Here is a 19,938-nt window from a genome sequence, read left to right as displayed (position 1 = left end):
GAGCGCCTCCACCCTTAGAGCACATCCACCCTTAGAGCGCCTCCACCCTTAGAGCGCCTCCACCCTTACAGCGCCTCCACCCTTAGAGCGCCTCCACCCTTAGAGCGCCTCCACCCTTAGAGCACATCCACCCTTAGAGCGCCTCCACCCTTAAAGCGCCTCCACCCTTAAAGCGCCTCCACCCTTAGAGCACATCCACCCTTAGAGCGCCTCCACCCTTAGAGCGCCTCCACCCTTAGAGCGCCTCCACCCTTAGAGCGCCTCCACCCTTAGAGCGCCTCCACCCTTAGAGCACATCCACCCTTAGAGCGCCTCCACCCTTAGAGCGCCTCCACCCTTAGAGCGCCTCCACCCTTAGAGCGCCTCCACCCTTAGAGCGCCTCCACCCTTAGAGCGCCTCCACCCTTAGAGCACATCCACCCTTAGAGCGCCTCCACCCTTAGAGCGCCTCCACCCTTACAGCGCCTCCACCCTTACAGCGCCTCCACCCTTAGAGCACGTCCACCCTTAGAGCGCCTCCACCCTTAGAGCGCCTCCACCCTTACAGCGCCTCCACCCTTAGAGCATGTCCACCCTTAGAGCACCCCCACCCTAAGAGCACCAACTTTCCTCACTCAGTTACAGCCTTGGGCTCACAGGATTTAGAGGAATTCAGGCAGAGGTATCTCACCCAAATCTCCGCTCAGTGGAGGTTCTAATAATCTGCTCTTTAAAGCTTCAGCTTCAAAGCTGAAAGTTATTTTTAATTATTATTAGGATTCAGTTTCTCCATTTTGTTGGTTTTTGTATGTGGTGCTGTTATAGTTAGTAAACTATAGAAAAAATCCCTTATTTCAGTAACTTCTCTAAGTGAAGAAATGTCTTCAGGACTTTATGTCATTTAGGAACATTTTTTACTACCGTAATAAAAACACAACATTTAAAGTTAAAATATGACATCAGGCCTATAAAAACACACTATAGTATTTACAGAAATAATGATCTTATTGAAAAGCACATTTACTTCCTGTTTAAATGGTTGAAAGTTAATCAGACTAACAGGCCTGATTGGGCCAGAAGCTGAACTGTGCGGCAGGTCAGCTGCATTGCTGCCTACAAACATCAGCTTTTCTTCAAGGTTCTGCTGGGATGTAAGAACCATCAGACTGATTGTTCAGGACTGGAGCTTTTTAAAGGAAAAGTCCGGTCATATTCAGAATTCAAATTCATTAAATCACTGTGAACATTTTAGTTTTAGTTATAAATAGTGATCCATTGATTATTTCCTGCTGACCGGACTTTAAAGCCTGAATAAAACCAGCAGAAGTTCATCCAGATGTGTTATAAAAACATGAAAAATTTGGCTTAAATCAGGAAGACTGAGACTGCTGCTAAATCAACCGGCTGTGGGATGCGTCCTGGAACAGTTCTGCATATCTGGTCCTGTGCTTCAACATGGAGTCGTACCAACATGGAGTCGTACCAATATGTTCCAGAACCTGACACGCTGCTTCCAACTGTCCTCTGGTTCCCTGCAGGTTAGAAGATCCACTACGATAAGAAGGTATCCATTTATTTCTAAAATTATTCCAGAGAAAGTGATCAGGGTTGGATTAATGAAAAGCTCTGCTTGAGCCACAGCCCCTCCAAAATAAAAGCCCATCAAAGGGTTCCGGTGAGTCCAAAGGAGACACCTAAGGTCTGACAGACTTCCTCTGTCGGTGGCGTTAAGCTACACCCATCCTGTCTCTTTAGTGTCCAGGTAAGAAAGGAAAGATGCTGAATGTTCATGCAAGAATACAATGAAATGATTTTCTGAAATCTTGAAGTTTAGTGACTCATCATCCTCCAAAGCATCTGTTTGGCTCCTCGTCGATACGTGGAGCTAAAGAAATGAGAATAAATAGGTCTTTAATTTCCTTCTGAAAGTAGGGAACTGAGCGCAGGATTTCAGACAATTGAAAAGGAGAAATAAACCTGCAAACATCTAATCCCACCAGATATAATCTTTAAAGGACCACAAAACCACATGAGAGGTCCAGCTTCAGCCGCTGTCCCCAAACTCATCTTAGGGGGGCTGCTGTTGCCTAGCAACAGTGACAGCGTGAATCCCAGAGCCGGAGATACGGAGATCATCTGTTTTCTTTTTTCATCACATCTTAGAAGCTAGAGTTCAGTTCTGACCAGATGTGTCCAGAGTATTAATGTTTATTCCTCCAGTATAAATCCTACAGTTTAAAAACACGTTTGTAGAAGTTAGAGGATCAATTTTAGCTTTTTACTCCAGTAAAAGTGTAAAAGTACAATTTTTTAAACTACTTAAAGTATAAAAAGTAAAAGTAATGTAGGAAAAACTGTGAAGGCCAGAAGCTTTCCTGCTCTACTCTATTAAAGGAACATTTCTCTACAATTCTAGATGATAATTTCCTTAGACTGTATTGTCTTAGTTTTATAACTAATGGTAACAGAGTCACATTTAACTTTGCATCATCTAGAAAAACAGTTTATTTTGGTTTGTGGTGAGCAACAAGTTGGGGTCCAACCACAAAGAAATTAAATGTCTGGATGAAACTAATTATTTTGATGTTTTTTATTTTTTTTAAATACCAACAGTTCACAATGACTAACGGGTCTATTTTAAAAATGTAAGGAGTAAAAGAAAAACAAATTACTCCAGTAAAGTATACATAGCCAGCATTTCTACCTAAGTATTTGTACTTTGTTAGTTGACGCCTCTCCTGCTTACATTATCTTTAGTGACTGTCGACAGGAAACAAATGAGTGAAACATAGCGATTGAATGTGTATAAAGATAATATCTATAAATAATTATTATTCAGAAATGTCATGATCTACCCTAATTGCTCCACCATTTCTTTCACCTGCCGTTTTCCCTCCCTGCTGTAATTATCATTTATTCCTCTCAACTGTTTCCTTTGCTTTAAATTCTGTTGAGCCTGAGCATTCAGGGCCAGATCATTAGATTTTGTTTTTTCTGTTCATTTGATGTCACGGTTCATGTCCTGGATCCTGGCGGCCAGTGGAAGGAGGGTTTTGTGTCTGTCTCGTCTCCTGCTCGTCCACTGTTCCTCCCCTGCTGAGACCTCAGAGTTTTTGGCTCCGTAGGCGGGGAGGTTCAGTTTTTATCCCAGAAGCCTGGTTCCACGTCCTGTCTCTGCTACCCTCCACCACCGAGCCTGCCCGTGTGTCCGCCTGGTCACGCTCCCGGACTCAGTCGGACTCTGAACCTGCCTGGGAGCTCCAGGGTTTCTGGAAGCCTGGATCCTGTCATCTGTCTGTTCCTGCCTGATCTGTAACCCTGTCCAGGATCGGCTTCCTTCAAGTCCTCCAGGACTGCGGCAACGGGGACACTCTGGGTGGCGTGCGCCGCATCAGTCTTTAGTCCAGCGGCTGGATGGCGCCCCTTTCCAGGGAGATGGACTGAACTGTTAAACCAGGTAAGTGACCAAACTGATAACCATCTTCTGCCAGATGATCGTGGTCACTTACCTGTGTTTCTCCCATAACCAGTGTCTGAGGTTGGGCAGTGCCCCGCCCCCCTCCTGCAGTCGCCGTGAGCCACAGATCACTTTAGTTTCCGTTTATGTCTTTGTTCTAATAAACGTTTTGAACTTTCGTACTGACTGTCTCACCTTGAATAATGGGACCATCTGTCCCATTTATGACATTTTCCTTATTAAACAAAAACCCAACAGGAGGAAATGCATCTCTTTGGAGCAAGAGGTCAGCATAAATATTCAAAAGCGTATATTTTTTTCGTAAGGCATTTAGTAATAAAGGTAAAATATGTTAATAATAATAATTGAATTTTATTGATCTCACATAGGAGAAATTCACTCTCTGCATTTAACCCATTCTGCCATTTTAACCCATTCTGCCATTTTAACCCATGCTGCCCTTGTGCGGCGCCCGGGGAGCAGTGTGAGGTTAAGGGTCTTGCTCAGGGACCCAGAGTGGCAGTCAGTGGGAGTGGGACTCAAACTCAGAACCTCTGGATTCTAAGCTCTATGCCCTAACCACTAGGCCACTCCCCCAAAATGGTTGATCGTCACATCTGATTTGGTGTCCATAATATTTAGGAGCAATGAAGTGTTTCCTGTCTGGATCACTGAGGAACTCTAACCTCTAAGCAAAACCTAATGGTCAGCTAAGATCCTCTGAGCTACAACGAAGCAAATAATCCTAAAACGAGCTGCTGGATATAATCTGACTGAAATATATACGTGTTTGACTTCCATCCCGTAGTTAAACCCAGTAGTAGGTTATGTTGGAGAATCAGGAGAGGAGGGAAGGCCGCCTGGTCAGCTGGCAGTGAGCGATGGAGCAGGCAGCTCTGAAAAGCCTTTAAAAGTTTGTTTTGGGTGATAGAAACTGGAAGATATCACTTTTAATCCCAGTTCTCCCCTCCCTAGTCCACCATTGGTGAAAAGCTTTTGCTAATATTTGACCTTAAGCCTGACTTTACTCTGCAGAAGCTCCACTGTGGAGCGAAGCAGAGAGACGCTCCAAGAAGAAGCGCTGATCACACAATAAAAGTCAGAGATTAAATAAGCACAGCAACTCATTCAATGAGATTAAACAAATAAAAAAGCCCTGCTGGGATTAGAATAGAGACCCTGTTCTTCACAGTTCACTTGATTTTCTCCGCCTCACAAACTCTCCTTTCTCTTCTGCAGACGTATCAATATTATCTCTACAGCTCTTCTATTGAGTTTCCAAAGGTCACAGGTCATATCCACACTAATTAAGCTCTTTGTCCCTGAGTGTTTACTAACTTTAATTTGACCAATTTTATCTTTTGTTCTGTAATCAGCCATTCAGCTCATGTCACTCAAAGACTTTTCTCTTTATGGACTGAGTTTCTCCTACCGGCTTTAGTAGTATCTTGACTTCAGAATGATGACTAAACATTTATGAATGGGTGCCGTAGTTTGAACAGATGAACCTGGTACACCTTTGTGTAAATTACCTTCTCTATGATGAAACATGTCAGTTAATTTGTTGTTTTCATATTTGTGTAATTGGTGTTCTGAAAAGCGACTCTAAGTCAGCTCACTATTTCTTTAAATTTAGAAAAGGCAATTTACGTTTTATTTTGAAAGTCGCTCGGCGAGACCTCTACACTTCCGCTTTTTTTTTTTTACGCTTACTAACCGACGGTCAATCATAGTAAAAGTATTCAGAAGTTTATAAAAGGCACTATCACCTGCCTATAAAGGGCAAAAGGTTTGTTTGAATTATTTTTCATGTTATATTCTGTCCGGTCGGAGTTTGATGATTGTTCCATGGATGTAACATGCGTTACCAGTAGCAAGTTTTAACCTCGTATCGGTCTATTTATTGCTAAGCTAATTCGTTTGTTTTATTAATAGTTCAGAATAATATGTGTTTTTTTCTACGATCGGCTTAGTTTAAAGTTGTTTATTGGATTAAAAGGAAATGTAATTGTGTTGTTTACTTTTATTTTCTAATAGCTCTTCGCCTCCAATGACCATTCTAAAGTAAAAGAACATGAACCATCAGTTCTTAATGAGTTTGATCCCTCTGATGGACTCTAATGGATTTGGCACTTAGAAAAAAATATGAACATTTTAGTTTGACCTAAATTTGGCGAAGTGTGATCTGAAGCAAAGAAACAGTTTGGTTTTTAAAGCAGTCTAGATAAATATGTAGTTTTAATTGTATTGCATAGCTTTAGTTCTCAGGCTCCTCTCTGAGGAGCAGTTTTAGTCTGTGAGGCAGACAACTTGTCTGTTTCTCAGTCTGTGTACTTGTGCGTCCTCGTGTGCTCGTGAAATTTCATCAGCCTCAGCCCTATTACTGTCCCAATTCTCTAAAACAAGTAGATCGAGAACGGACAAAATCGCCGGATGTTGTTCTCACCCTCCCTCTTTACCCAGCATGCACTGCGGCAGCAGCAGCTTCCAGGTTAGCGCTCACAGAGCTCAGAGTATTAAGTTAAACGTTCTCTTTTCTGTTGCTGTTGTTCAATAAAAGTATGTGTTAAAATCATTTGAGGCGAGAAAATTAAGCATAACTATATGGCCCATTTACCTATTTAATGCGTTATTTAAAAAAAAAGTTCTGACGTTGAGAGGACCGCTGCAACCAGCGGACCTCCGAGGGCAACCACAGCCAGGGCCAACGTTAGCCCCTCTGCAGCAGCCAGGCCTAACGTTAGCCCGTCTGCAGCAGCCAGGGCCAACGTTAGCCCGTCTGCAGCAGCCAGGGCCAACGTTAGCCCGTCTGCAGCAGCCAGGGCTAACGTTAGCCCGTCTGCAGCAGCCAGGGCCAACGTTAGCCCGTCTGCAGCAGCCAGGGCCAACGTTAGCCCGTCTGCAGCAGCCAGGGCCAACGTTAGTCCGTCTGCAGCAGCCAGGGCCAAGGTTAGCCCGTCTGCAGCAGCCAGGGCTAACGTTAGTCCGTCTGCAGCAGCCAGGGCCAACGTTAGTCCGTCTGCAGCAGCCAGGGCCAAGGTTAGCCCGTCTGCAGCAGCCAGGGCTAACGTTAGTCCGTCTGCAGCAGCCAGGGCTAACGTTAGCCCATCTGCAGCAGCCAGGGCCAACGTTAGCCTGTCTGCAGCAGCCAGGGCTAACGTTAGTCCGTCTGCAGCAGCCAGGGTTAACGTTAGCCCGTCTGCAGCAGCCAGGGTTAACGTTAGCCCGTCTGCAGCAGCCAGGGCCAACGTTAGCCCGTCTGTAGCAGCCAGGGTTAACGTTAGCCTGTCTGCAGCAGCCAGGGTTAACGTTAGCCTGTCTGCAGCAGCCCTCTCTATACATAGCTGTATGAAAAGTACCGCTGAATCTGATGCCGGTTTGATTTTTGTATTTAGCAAACCATTTATTTGATTTGTTTTTATCTGCCTGTGTTAAGACTTATTCCCTCACCAAATAAAAAAGTCATAATTTATTTTTCACTAGAGACTATTAATAACAGGAGGTGAAATGCAGCTCCAGACTGATTTGAATGCTGTGATGTCATCAGTACACTTCTGTTCCAATTGACCCAGATTTATTCTGTGTTTTCCCCAGATCCACACTTTGCATACTTGGCGAGGTCATTAGTCTGTACTTGCGTTCTTGTGAATTGAGAAACGGCCCGTCTACTTTTAAGGCTAGGCTTAAAACTTTCCTTTTTGATAAAGCTTCTAGTTAGAGTGGCTCAGGTTATCCTGAGCTATCTGTATAGTTCTGCTGCTATAGGCTTAGACTGCTGGAGGACATAGGGACCCCTTTTTCATCATTCTGCTTCATTCTATCTCTATTCTCCCACTCTGCAGAATCTGTTAGTTCAATCTCTAATGTTCTGCTCTCTCTGCTTTTTCTCATAGTAGCTTCATCTGGTTTGTTTCTTAAACAAAACCTCCAACTTTAGGTTGAAATTTATTCCCACGATGAGTCTATGTCTGACTGGAGCTTTCAAGAGGTAAGAAAACATTGGGAAATTAATCTGAAAATCCAAATGTCTATAAATAAAAGTGTTCTTTTCAAAAGGGCTAAACCTATGAAAACAAATAAACAGATCTGATTCGATCCTGCAGCCTTCAATACTTTAAAGAATGTGTCAAAACTTTGATGTAACTGTGGATTGTACTGGGAGAACATTCTTTACGCTGTACCGCCTATGTTTAACGTGTGGGAGAAGAGAAGAGGTCAGCTAGCCCTAAGAGAGCTATGCTGCTGATGTGGGTGGCAATTTGGCTCCAGACAGAGATCCCGTTATAAACAGGACCCCTTATATGGCCTCAATTCCCTCATGTGCTCCTTCAATCCAGCTCAGACTTTGCCTGGTTTTTATCTGAAGGTCACAGCAACCAGCGGAGTCCCTGTGATGAATACTTGATGTTTTTACCTTTTGAAATGAAAAGTTTAACATTTATAGCCGCTGGGCCACAGAAAGGCAGCGGCTGACTGTGAATATGGAACAAATCTCCTGAGAAACATGGAACTCTGGAAAACACCGTTTTCAGGGAGGAAATACGATGTTAAAACGACGCGCAGCTGCCAAAGAGCAAATGAGAAAAACAATACTGGAAACTAAAAAGGATGTAAACAGTATGGATGCAGAGGTCAGCCTACATCAGCATAATGTAAACAAGAAATCAAAAATTAAACTCTAAAAGACTAGATTTATGTTTAAATCCAAAGCCGAAAAAGTTAGCTCCTGGAAGTTGCGTAGGATCCCATTTACAGCACAGATTGGGCACAGAAGAGTTATAAAACAGAAAGGATTTAAAAACATTTATTTTCTCAGGAAATACATTATTATAACATATTAAAGTTTAGTACGATTACTATTTTTAAGGAGGGAAAATGTAATTTAGGTATTTTTTACAACGTAAAATTGTGGGCGACCTGATTGTATATCTGGTTACAAAAATGATTTGACGGTATGGATGGCGATAACGTTACCGATCGTGCTACTGGTACGGATGGTGCTACCGTTAGCCGATCGTGCCACTGGTACGGATGGTGCTACCGATCGCGCCACTGGTACGGATGGTGCTACCGTTACCGATCGCGCCACTGGTACGGATGGTGCTACCGTTACCGATCGCGCCACTGGTACGGATGGTGCTACCTATATCAATCGTGCTACTGGTACGGATGGTTCTACCATTACCGATCGTGCCACTGGTACGGATGGTGCTACGTTACCGATCGTGCCACTGGTACAGATGGTACTGGTACGGATGGTGCTACCGTTACCGATGGTGCTACTGGTACCGATGGTGCTACCGTTACCGATGGTGCTACTGGTACCGATGGTGCTACCGTTACTGATCGTGCTACTGGTACGGATGGTGCTACCGTTACCGATCGTGCCACTGGTACAGATGCTACTGGTACGGAGGGTGCTACCATTACCGATGGTGCTACTGGTACCGATGGTGCTACCGTTACCGATCGTGCTACTGGTACGGATGGTGATACTGATTGTGCTACTGGTACAGATGGAGCTACCTCTATCAATCGTGCTACTGGTATGGATGGTGCTACCGTTACCGATCGTGCCACTGGTACAGATGGTACTGGTACGGATGGTGCTGCCGTTACCGATCGCGCTACTGGTACGGATGGTGCTACCGTTACCGATTGCGCTACTGGTACCGATGGTGCTACCGTTACCGATCGCGCTACTGGTACGGATGGTGATACTGATCGTGCTACTGGTACAGATGGAGCTACCTATATCAATTGTGCTACTGGTATGCATGGTGCTACCGTTACCGATCGTGCCACTGGTACAGATGGTACTGGTACGGATGGTGCTACCATTACCGATCGCGCTACTGGTACGGATGGTGCTACCGTTACCGATCGTGCTACTGGTACGGATGGTGATACAAGTATGGATTATCATAACGGCTCAGATCATGCTGGCGTATGGATTGGGGTATGATACAGATTGTTATTAATGTGAAAAAGAGGGAACTGGACAGAAAATTTGCTTCTAAGTTGCTCAAATCGACAAGGAGACCTTTTATAAATTATTACCTTATGTTTTTAAAGCTTACTGACAGTATATGTTCTGTGTTTTTGACCCAAAGAAAACTTCTTTATTTTTTAAGTCTAGTGCAGCATGTCTAACTTTAGTCATCCATCCTTTAGCAAATCATTTTTATTTATTTCTAAATCCAGGTTTTTGACTGCATGGTGGGTTCTAGTAAACCCAGATCTGAGACTTATAATAAACTGATATCGCATTGAAACAGCGGCTGATCTGCTTTGTACTGATTTCTTTTTGATTGATTTTATCAACCCTTTATGTAACCAGATAAAATCGACTCGCTGAGACCGAGGTCTCCGGTTCAAACTTTTTTGTGTTCTTACATTTGCATGCTGACTTAAAACAACTAAATGTAACACTAAAGCTCAGTTTGCAACATGCAAATAATGCATGTTACTCCCTGACGCTGTGACTGATAAGGGTCATCCTCAGAACAAACAAGCGTGGCACCGAGACACAGAGACACACAGACGGGCTCTCTGCCGTCCCACCTGGGGGAATAAAGCGACACGTCACCGACTGCCCGAGCGGCAGTCAGGGCTGTTATAATACATACTGGCTGCCGTAGCAACAACAGCGAGGACCTCCTCTGAATCTGGTGGGTGGAGATGACACCTGCTCAGTGTTTTTTTATCATCACTTTGATAACCGAGGTCTTAAGTTTCTTATCTTCGGTGCAACGAGGATCCATCGCATCAAACTGTTTATAATGGAGCCATAATTTATGTGTGTTTATATAAATATGAAGATGGATCAGCACATCATTTCATCTACTGCTGTTAGAAGCTTTTTTGTGAAGGAACTATGGTAGCAAAGGAAGGCTCTGCATAAACAGATGGTGATCAGGTGGTATTCTGCCGACAGAAACCTGCTTTCTGCCAGAGGAAAATCTATGTGATGAGCAGACAGAGATCCTGCATGCAGAGGGGGCTGACCTAGGTTATCGGTGACTTCATACATGTCGTGGAAGTCTTTCATCCTTAAGCCAATGACGTCCACAAAGTCCTCCATGAGACGGAAGAGCTCTTTGATGTTCGGCCCCAGCTGAGAAGAAAGAGACAAGAGTTAGAAAAAACAAACAACAACAACTTTCTGTTTTTGCAGAAACACTGAAGGCAAACATTGTCCCACAGCTGGACGTGGACGGAGGGGCTCAGTGTGTCCTTCATCAAACTCACAGCAGCATTTACTTCTGCTTGTTGCTTTCAGTCACAATCACTGCTTTTTTTTGGCATTTATTTAAACCCAAATTTCTTCTGTTGGTTCTTTTCATTTATTTTAGAAAAGTTTATATTTTCGCCAGGTTTCTCTTTTTTCTGGAAACCAGCTCAAAGCTGTCAACCCTTGTTGGTAAGGAGAGTGTATACAGTGAGGATTTGAACACCTTGCTGTTTTGCATGGTCTCCCCCTTAGAAATCATGGAGGGCTCTGGAATGGTCATCATAGGTGCATGTCCACTGTCTACAAAAAAAAATAAAAAAATCCAGAAATCACAATGTATGATTTTTCTAACTATTTATTTGTTTGATACTGCCATGATCTTGGAGTTGATGACTGATTTAATTACTCATTTCTTTCACCTGTCTAACCTGGTTTCCAATTACTGCTCATCTGATCCACCTGCTCCTGCCTCTATTTCAGGAGCTTGCATCCAGTCATCAGAGTCATTATTAGTCTTGTTCTCTCTAGTCAGTGGCGAGAGTGTTTTTCCTTGGTGTTTTTGATTCCATGATCCTAACCCGTTCTGCCTCTCAACCTCTGGGCCTGTATGTTAATGTGCTGATCTGTTTGCCTGAACTGTCTTTGGACTCCTGGACCTTTTCCTGTTCTGATCTGTTTCCCTGACCTGGCTTGGGACTTCTGCATGTTCTCCGGGGCTGCAGCAGCTGGGACACTCTGGGCGGCGCCCGCCGCATCTTGTTGGCCCACCGGCTGGATCCTAGGTCATTCTCTGGGCATGGATAGCGACTCACAATGATAATCATCTTCCGACACGTTATCATGGTCACTTACCTATGTTTCTCTTCTGCAGAGATTCCAGCCTTAGATGCCCGAGCAGCTGCTACTCCACTCCGTGTTTTAAAGAAATGCTTTTTGAGTTATCCCACTTTCTGTCTGGCCTTGAATACTGGGTCCTCTGTTCTGCAAATAAGCATTTAAACACCTGTCTATCAGCTAGAACTCTGACCTTCAAAGACCAGTCTGTCTTCAAAATGTTAATCTCCACTCCAGTTATTATCCTAAATAAGATGGACCTGTTTGAGGTTGTTAGCTGCATAAAGACACCTGTCCACCCCATACAATCAGTAGAAATCCAACTACTAACATGTCAAAGACCAAAGAGCTGTCCAAAGGCTCTAGAAACAAAATTTAACACCTCCTTAAAGTCGTAGGGAAGCGGCTGTTCCAAACGTTGCATTTGCGAATTCTCCCGAGTGGTGCCCGACTTTACACGAGTGAATAAAGGGACGTTTATCAAAGGGGCGGGATTCTTGTGGTGGAAGGTTCGCAAGCAAGTTTGATTGTGGCCGGGTTGTCGGAAGCATCTTGCTAACCAGTTAGCAACTTAGTGCTAGTAGGTTCCCAATGGGAAATTCCATTGGGACCAAGTAGCACTAAAGTGGTGACTAAGAAACGACACTGTCAAGGAACGCTATGGACAGCGGACTCCGTCATCCATTTTTTATTTAGAGGAGGAAAGCGGGGACGAAGATGTTGTGGAAGAGGACGCCAGGGCGGCAGAAGCTTGGTTTGGTGTAGAAGGCTTCCAGCCGTCCATGTTTGAGCCCTTGCCTCGCAACGCTGCCAGTTCTGTTAGCTCTACGCCTGCTGAAGACACAGACGTCCATCCCCGTGAACACTGGGACGCAACTCAATGGGAAAGGAAAGGATTCTGATTTCAACAGAAATATAACGAAAAAAAACACAGATTTTAAGACGGAAATTTTTTAATTAGACATTTTCTAACTTTTGGGACAATATGGTCTGATAATAAATACATTTATATACATGTTTAAGCCAGAATGATTTGAAATTTAAATATGACTTTCGTATGAGTTTAAAACCTGGAAACAGCTATGGGGAAGTTAATATGCAGCTTGGTGAAAAAAGGTCCACTGCTGGTGAATTATAAAATGGAAGAAGCTAAACATGACTGTAAATCTCCCTCAGACTGGGGCTCCATGCAAGGTCTCACCTGGTGGGGCCTCAATGATCCTAAGAATGGTGAGAAATCAGCCCAGAACTACACGGGAGGAACTGCTCAATGACCTGTAAAGAGCTGGGACCACCGTTTCCATGGTCAATGATGATAATACATACACAATGCTTAATGTTGGGGTGTTTTTCTGCACATGGGACAGGGCGACTGCGCTGTATTAAAGGAGAGTATGAACAGGGCCGTGAATTGGGAGATTTTGGGGAACAACCTCCTTCCCTCAGTTAGAGCATTGAAGATGGGTGGAGGCTGGGTATTCCAGCTTCACAATGACTGGATTTTACTGGACGTCTGACCTTAATGTGGACAAGCAACAGAAAAGAAGCAGCAGAAGCTTCTTTGATGGTGAAATCACATTGTGAACGTATTATTAGACTTTCTGATTGTTTGAATTAACCTATGAAACATAATATAGTGGCAAAAAATGATCTCATGTCTTCCTTATGAAATGTCCACCTCTAGACAAGCTCACCATTCCACCTCAACATGTAGGAAATAGTATTTCAGAGTCTAAATTTCTACATTTTACTGGGGGAGGATACCCCTGACCCCCCTATGCCACGCAGAGCCTAAAGTGTACACCCCATAAAATATTTCTAGCTTAGAGCCTGCCCATTATTCTTGTCTTCTCACTGGGGTCTGGATTACTTTGACCTTTCTCCTCTTTGTCATCAGGAACCAAACACAGGGTTCAGGTGAGGTTAAGTTCTGGGGTTTCAGGTCTGAATCGTCCATGTTCTGATGTTTTTGCCTGGTGACATGGCGCTCTATCTGACTGGAAGATCACCAAACCCTTCATGAACTGGTGCACGCTGCTGCTGCTGCCGCCTGTTGTCTTTCTGGATGGTTCAAAACGGCCCTTCCCAGTCAAAGCTAGCCGAATGGCAGCCAACTGCCCTGTGACTCCCAGCAAAATCCCCTACAACTTCCAGCCACCGCAGTGACCCCCCCTCTTGCATATCGTTACTCTGACTCCACCCTTTCACTGAATTACAGGGTCTGACCAGGAGATGACGCTTCTCTTTAGATCTTAATGTCCACAAATCATGACAGAAAGAATATTTTAGTGCAGATATTGATGTTAAAAAGGAATTGTAGGGGACCAGCCAAGGACAAGCCAAGGGCCCATCAAGGAAAGAGGGGACATTTTGACTGGCTACTACTGTAACAGAGGAGTAGAACTCCCCCACATTGATCATATCCAGAGGATTCATTACTTTGAGATGACCCAAAAGGTTTTTTACAGAGATGGACTCTGAAGAGGCCTTCACTCCTGCTGGAAACCATGGTAAAACCTGCTGAACCTCCTAGGACGTCTAAAAGTCCCTCAGTAAAATAAGCGAAAGTTTATTTTGGTTGCTGCTTAGCTTGGATGCCTAGCGATGATTTCTGCATGTTGTTCATAGGAGGGAGCAATGGTTCATCAGGAAGATCTGGATAAATCTCAATGATAAAAGGAATTCCCACATCTGGTTTGCCTTTCCATGGAAGAACTTTCTCCTCCCTAAGAATGAAGATTCCTTGGCTGTGTCCTTCAGAAATGTTTATCACAAAGTTTCCCCTAAGACTCTGCTGGAAGCTACATGAAGCTAAATCAAAATAAACTCTTTGGTTTAGAAAACTAAAGGCAGTTATTAAGAGGCTTCAGAGGCCAGCTGGTTTCCTCTGCTCTCCTCTCCCACCTGCACGGTGACAGTCCTGGCACAGCCACCTACATACGGATGAATGCAGCAGATGGAGGAGTGGGCGTTTGCCTTGACTCAGCTCCTCATTAGCTGAGCTATTTCTGTCTCCTCGTCCGTCCTTTCTACTAACCACTGTCTGTCTGAGAAGACACAGGTGGGCTGTTGTGACATAGCGTCACTCATCAGCCTCGGGGTTATTACTGAGCACGGGGTTCAGCAGGGGAGGGAACGACACACCATGTAGAGCTGCTTTAGGAGGAGGGACGTTCCTACCAGCTGAGCTTCCTCCCATCTGTCCTGGTTCTCCTCCATCAGCAGATTGCTCACCGACTGCACAAAGTTCTGCAAAACAAAGAAGAAAGAATTTTCAACCACTTTGACTGACAAGTAGCAGTGTAAACAAATAAATCGAGATTTTTAGCCCCGACCCCTAATGGCCAGCATCATTGGAAACTAGAGGCTCAGACCTTCCCAAGGAGGGGTCAGAGGTCATTGTGTGACCATTTCAGGTGATGTAACCAGCATGCATTACATAAGCTGCTCTGTTATTCTTATTTTCTGTTCAGGTTGGTGATTTTATTGGTAAATTTCAATTAAACAATCTTAGGAGCAAAGGCTTTACCTTCTGCAGAACGTCTTCAATAATGGAAATCAGCATATTTTTGTGGCCAGATTCCCTTTTATAGAATGCAATTTTGCACTATTGGCATTGTTCAAAAATTCCATTTCCTCCTAGCACCCTGCCCACTAAAACGTTTGTGGAACAAACATGCTTCAACTTATTTAGTCCAAATTAGCTTGAGTCAAGATCTATAAAGTCTGAGGGTTCATCCAGAGTTTCAAATGGGCTTTCATGGAGTTTTAAAGCGTTTTGAATTGTTTTTTCATTTTTTCCTTGTTTAATCTGATTGTTGTTATAAATCAGACATGGTGCCATTTAAAATAGTGGTTCCACCTGTAAAATATTCCTCAATGCCTTTCTGTCCTACAAATATAAACAATTGTATTTCCAATTTATAGTTTAGGAGCTGAACTTACTTTAATTCACATATTTAATTTTAGGCGGAATTTGCTCCTAAGACCCTCCAGGGCTTAAGGGGTTAAAGAGAGAAACCTCACGGATGAATGCTTTAGTGTGAACTGCTGGACATCATTTCTGATTCTCTGAACTCAGCCTCTCCCTGATGATTTTTTTTCTCTGTATTTTAACAACATGCATTTAATCCTCATAGCCTTTACTTGACCATGAAGGTCATCCAAAGTCCTCAGGTTATGCTGCACTGGTGCAGAAAAGAACCAGAAGATAAGCTGCAGACCCTGCCAACCTGCAGAATGCACTATTTATCCCACCTGCAGCAGGAAAACAGTTCAGGAACATTAAATCTAAAACTGGTTGAGTAAATCTTCTGGCTCTTCTTTGCTGAGATCTTTAATCTCCTCCCTAAATAGATTACTTAGATCCACCAGAACAGGAACAGCTTCTTACCAGAGCTGCGAAGGCAGGCGCCCCCTAAAGGTAGACAATAAACATCCCAACTCACCTTTACACACACCCACCTGCTGACCGTTAGTTAAACATCCAGCCTGTTTCAATGACTGCTTCAGCACAGGAACTATCATATTCGTATTTGAAAATGTAATATTTTTTTCTTCTGTTGATGTATTTCTATCGTCCAAGATCTTACTTTTCTTTCCTTTGCTTCATTCGTGTCTGTCCTGGTATTCTATGTGCAATCTGAGCTGGTGTCTCAACAAACTATCATTACTGTCACCTAATTCAATTCAAAATTCAATTCATAAATACTTAATTTAATTATTGTTTATGACAATAAAGTAGTGTTGATAACAAAATCAAAGATGAAAAAGTGCCCAACGGTTTGCGTCAGCATGCTAAGCCGTTTCTTCCCCTGCCTGCCAGACTGGAACAACTTTTAGAAATCTCAGCAAACAAAGATGACAGATGAGGTTCTCATTCATTTAACAGCAGATGTCTGTCACCCATCAGGATCCCTCAGCTCATGAGGAACGATCTTCTCCAGCATCCGCAGTGCGCAGACGCTAGGGCCGGGAATTTATCGCATCCAATTCAATGGCGGTAAAGCTTAAAAACCACCTCAGTGCAACACTGCAGGTGACAACAAGCACATATGTCCTGATGTCAGCATCTTCGGTTGGGGCACAGATTCTGAATATTTCATCCAGATGTCTGAAATGCATTTCTTCCAAGTCAAAATGAACATTTGGAGGATCTTTAGGTATTTGAAAGTATATTCTTACAATTTCAATCATATTTTTGGCTTCCTGAATTAAATTGTGCTGGCAAAAATGCAATTTATGATATCTATATGTATAGTTCTGACTAGTAAGAATGTAGTTTTGACCAAGAAGAATCTTATTTCAGAGATCAGCAAATGGAACAATAGAGAGGACAGCGCTCTAATAAATGTCAAATCAGCCTGCCATACGGAGCCGACATTAAACAACTCCCTGATAAACATGGATGTACACTCGTAGAAACAGGTTTAAGGAGGAATTTAGCCTGCATGGTATCAATGTTTTAATGGAACAGAAAGCAAAGGTATGTCCTGCATCGTTCTGCTGTTAGTTGTAGAAACAGAATTTAATTTCTGCTTACAGCTAAAGTTTTAACTACTAAAGGCTGCATTTCCTCCTTTATTCAATGAAAGTTTATGTTCTGCTCACACTTCTGTAAAATAGTCTTTAAATTAACTTAGATAAAATATGAGTATTTCTAAAAGATGCAAAATTATGATTATTTTCAACCAATCTGATGGTTAATTAACCTAAAAAATGGGTTTAAAACAATAAAAATATGTGTTGATGTGCTCATGTTTTAATACTGTCAATTATTTTGCTTCAAAGAGGGTTTGTCAATTTAAGAGGTTAATTTAATCAGTGTATTGTTTCCAATTAAAATGAAATTAAATAATAATTACAGACCAGGAGCATTTAAACAGCCAAAATAAAGCCCACCTTGGTGAACCATAAGGTTTTATTTTGTTTTATCCAACTAAACATTAATTCTATCTAATCTAATGTGTAATCTAATCTAACACTATAAAAAGAATATTTCCGTTACCCTCATATCTGCGCTGGTTGGTCTGTAGTAATCCCTCCTGAAGATCTCTGTCATGTTCTTCAGAACATCCAAGATGGCCAGCAGGTCGCCGCTGTAGCTCGTTCCATCACTGGATGTGACCCTCAGCTTGGTCAACACGTCTGAGACTCCATCTCCCACAAGGCCTCGCTGCGCCTTGGACAGATGCTCACGAGTCTGAAGGAGAAAGTTTCTGTTGGTGTCTCTGATATATTTATTTTCATGATCAAATGGATCCAGCAGTTTAATGGAATCCAAATCCATTTCCGGCTGCTGTCAGGTAGAACTTGAAGTAAATGTAAAACATTAAAATGAAACCAATGAAGCTGTCAGATTAACCTTAGCCCTGGCTGCCACAGACGGGCCAACCTTAGACCTGGCTGCCACAGACGGGCCAACCTTAGCCCTGGCTGCCACAGACGGGCCAACCTTAGCCCTGGCTGCCACAGACGGGCCAACCTTAGCCCTGGCTGCCACAGACGGGCCAACATTAGCCCTGGCTGCCACAGACGGGCCAACCTTAGCCCTGGCTACTGTAGACGGGTCAACCTTAGCCCTGGCTACTGTAGACGGGTCAACCTTAGCCCTGGCTACTGTAGACGGGTCAACCTTAGCCCTGGCTGCCACAGACGGGCCAACCTTAGCCCTGGCTGCCACAGACGGGCCAACCTTAGCCCTGGCTGCCACAGACGGGCCAACCTTAGCCCTGGCTGCCACAGACGGGCCAACCTTAGCCCTGGCTGCCACAGACGGGCCAACCTTAGCCCTGGCTACTGTAGACGGGTCAACCTTAGCCCTGGCTGCCACAGACGGGCCAACCTTAGCCCTGGCTGCCGCAGACGGGCCAACCTTAGACCTGGCTGCCGCAGACGGGCCAGTCTTAGCCCTGGCTGCCGCAGACGAGCCGACCTTAGCCCTGGCTGCCGCAGACGGGCCAGTCTTAGCCCTGGCTGCCGCAGACGAGCCAGTCTTAGCCCTGGCTGCCGCAGACGAGCCAGTCTTAGCCCTGGCTGCCGCAGACGGGCCGACCTTAGCTTTGGCTGCCGCAGACGGGCCAACCTTAGCCCTGGCTGCCGCAGACGAGCCAAACTTAGCCCTGGCTGCCGCAGACGAGCCAAACTTAGACCTGGCTGCCGCAGACGAGCCAAACTTAGCCCTGGCTGCCGCAGACGGGCCAACCTTAGCCCTGGCTGCCGCAGACGGGCCAACCTTAGCCGTGGCTGCCGCAGACGGGCCAACCTTAGCCCTGGCTGCCGCAGACGGGCCAACCTTAGCCCTGGCTGCCGCAGACGGGCCAACCTTAGCCCTGGCTGCCGCAGACGGGCCAACCTTAGCCCTGGCTGCCGCAGACGGGCCAGCCTTAGCCCTGGCTGCCGCAGACGGGCCAGCCTTAGCCCTGGCTGCCGCAGACGGGCCAGCCTTAGCCCTGACTGCCGCAGACGAGCCAATCTTAGCCCTGGCTGAGGTTAGCCTCGGAGGTCCACTGGTTGTGGAATTCCTCTCAAATTCTGAATTTTATTTTTTTTTTTATGCATTAAATCAGTAAATGGACCATATAGTGACGCTTAAAGTCTAATATTCTCGCCTCAAATGAACTTAAAATGTACTTTTATTGAACAACAGCAACAGAAAAGAGAACTTTTAACTTCATACTCTGAGCTCTGTGAGCGCTAACCAGGAAGCTGATGCTGCCGCAGTGCATGCTGGGACAGCTGTCAGTCTCAAGAAAGGACAGGTCTGCTCTTATGCATGCTGGGTAAAGAGGTTGGGGCGAGAAGAACATCCGGGGACTTTGTCTGTTCTCTGTCTTCTTATCCTTGTCAATTGGAACAGTACTAGGGCTGAGGCTGATGACATTTCACAGGAACACGAGTACATGAGAACGCACAAGTACACATATTGAGGAATGGCTAGTCTGCTGAGAAAGATAATGGCCGACAACAGCCATCCAAGAGTCTAGCAAAGACTACTCCCACCAAGAGAGTTTACCAGAGAAAAACACAAGGTAACAAATACGATGCGCCGATCTGAGTTTATTCCTGCCGATGGCGTCCTACTGACACTACTGACACCGATATGTGCCGCGTTCGGACTGAGCCTGGATCAGTTAAAGCTGGGTATACACTGTATGATTTTTTGCCCTTTTCGGGCCGATTCTCCAGTTGTACAATAATTTTTTTCGATCAGGCCAACTATCAGCCTCATGGTTGCGTCCTGCGTTGTGTTGCATATAGGGGACAACGAAGGGCGATCGGCCTCTCATGACCACCTCCCCAGCAGGAATTGTGAGGTCAGGTGAAAATCAAACACGTTTGAAATTCAGTCAAACCGTCGTAAGGCGGTTGTGGATAAATCCTGGTGTTGAAGCAGAGCTACGAGCCGATTACCAACACCTCGTGCACTGCACAT

The 19,938-nt window shown here is 44.5% G+C and overlaps 1 protein-coding gene across 10 annotated transcripts in view; it reads right to left on the bottom strand.

Annotated features, from left to right (window-relative positions):
• The window catches only part of adgrb1a (adhesion G protein-coupled receptor B1a), a 214,979-nt gene that overhangs the window by 94,068 nt on the left and 100,973 nt on the right, over nt 1–19,938 (bottom strand). For all 10 annotated transcript variants that reach the window (XM_038288397.1, XM_038288401.1, XM_038288398.1 and 7 more), the window contains 3 exons: nt 17,512–17,706; nt 14,685–14,753; nt 10,445–10,553 (listed from right to left, as the gene is read on the bottom strand). In XM_038288397.1, the coding sequence (XP_038144325.1) occupies nt 10,445–10,553; nt 14,685–14,753; nt 17,512–17,706 (373 nt within the window). The remainder of the gene's footprint in view (nt 1–10,444; nt 10,554–14,684; nt 14,754–17,511; nt 17,707–19,938) is intronic.

Source organism: Cyprinodon tularosa, unplaced genomic scaffold, assembly GCF_016077235.1.
Source record: "Cyprinodon tularosa strain WSP-4 unplaced genomic scaffold, ASM1607723v1 ctg254, whole genome shotgun sequence".
Lineage (NCBI taxonomy): Eukaryota > Metazoa > Chordata > Actinopteri > Cyprinodontiformes > Cyprinodontidae > Cyprinodon > Cyprinodon tularosa.
The sequence above is the reverse complement of the archived record's forward strand: the minus strand, read 5'-3'. Positions and strand labels throughout refer to the sequence as shown.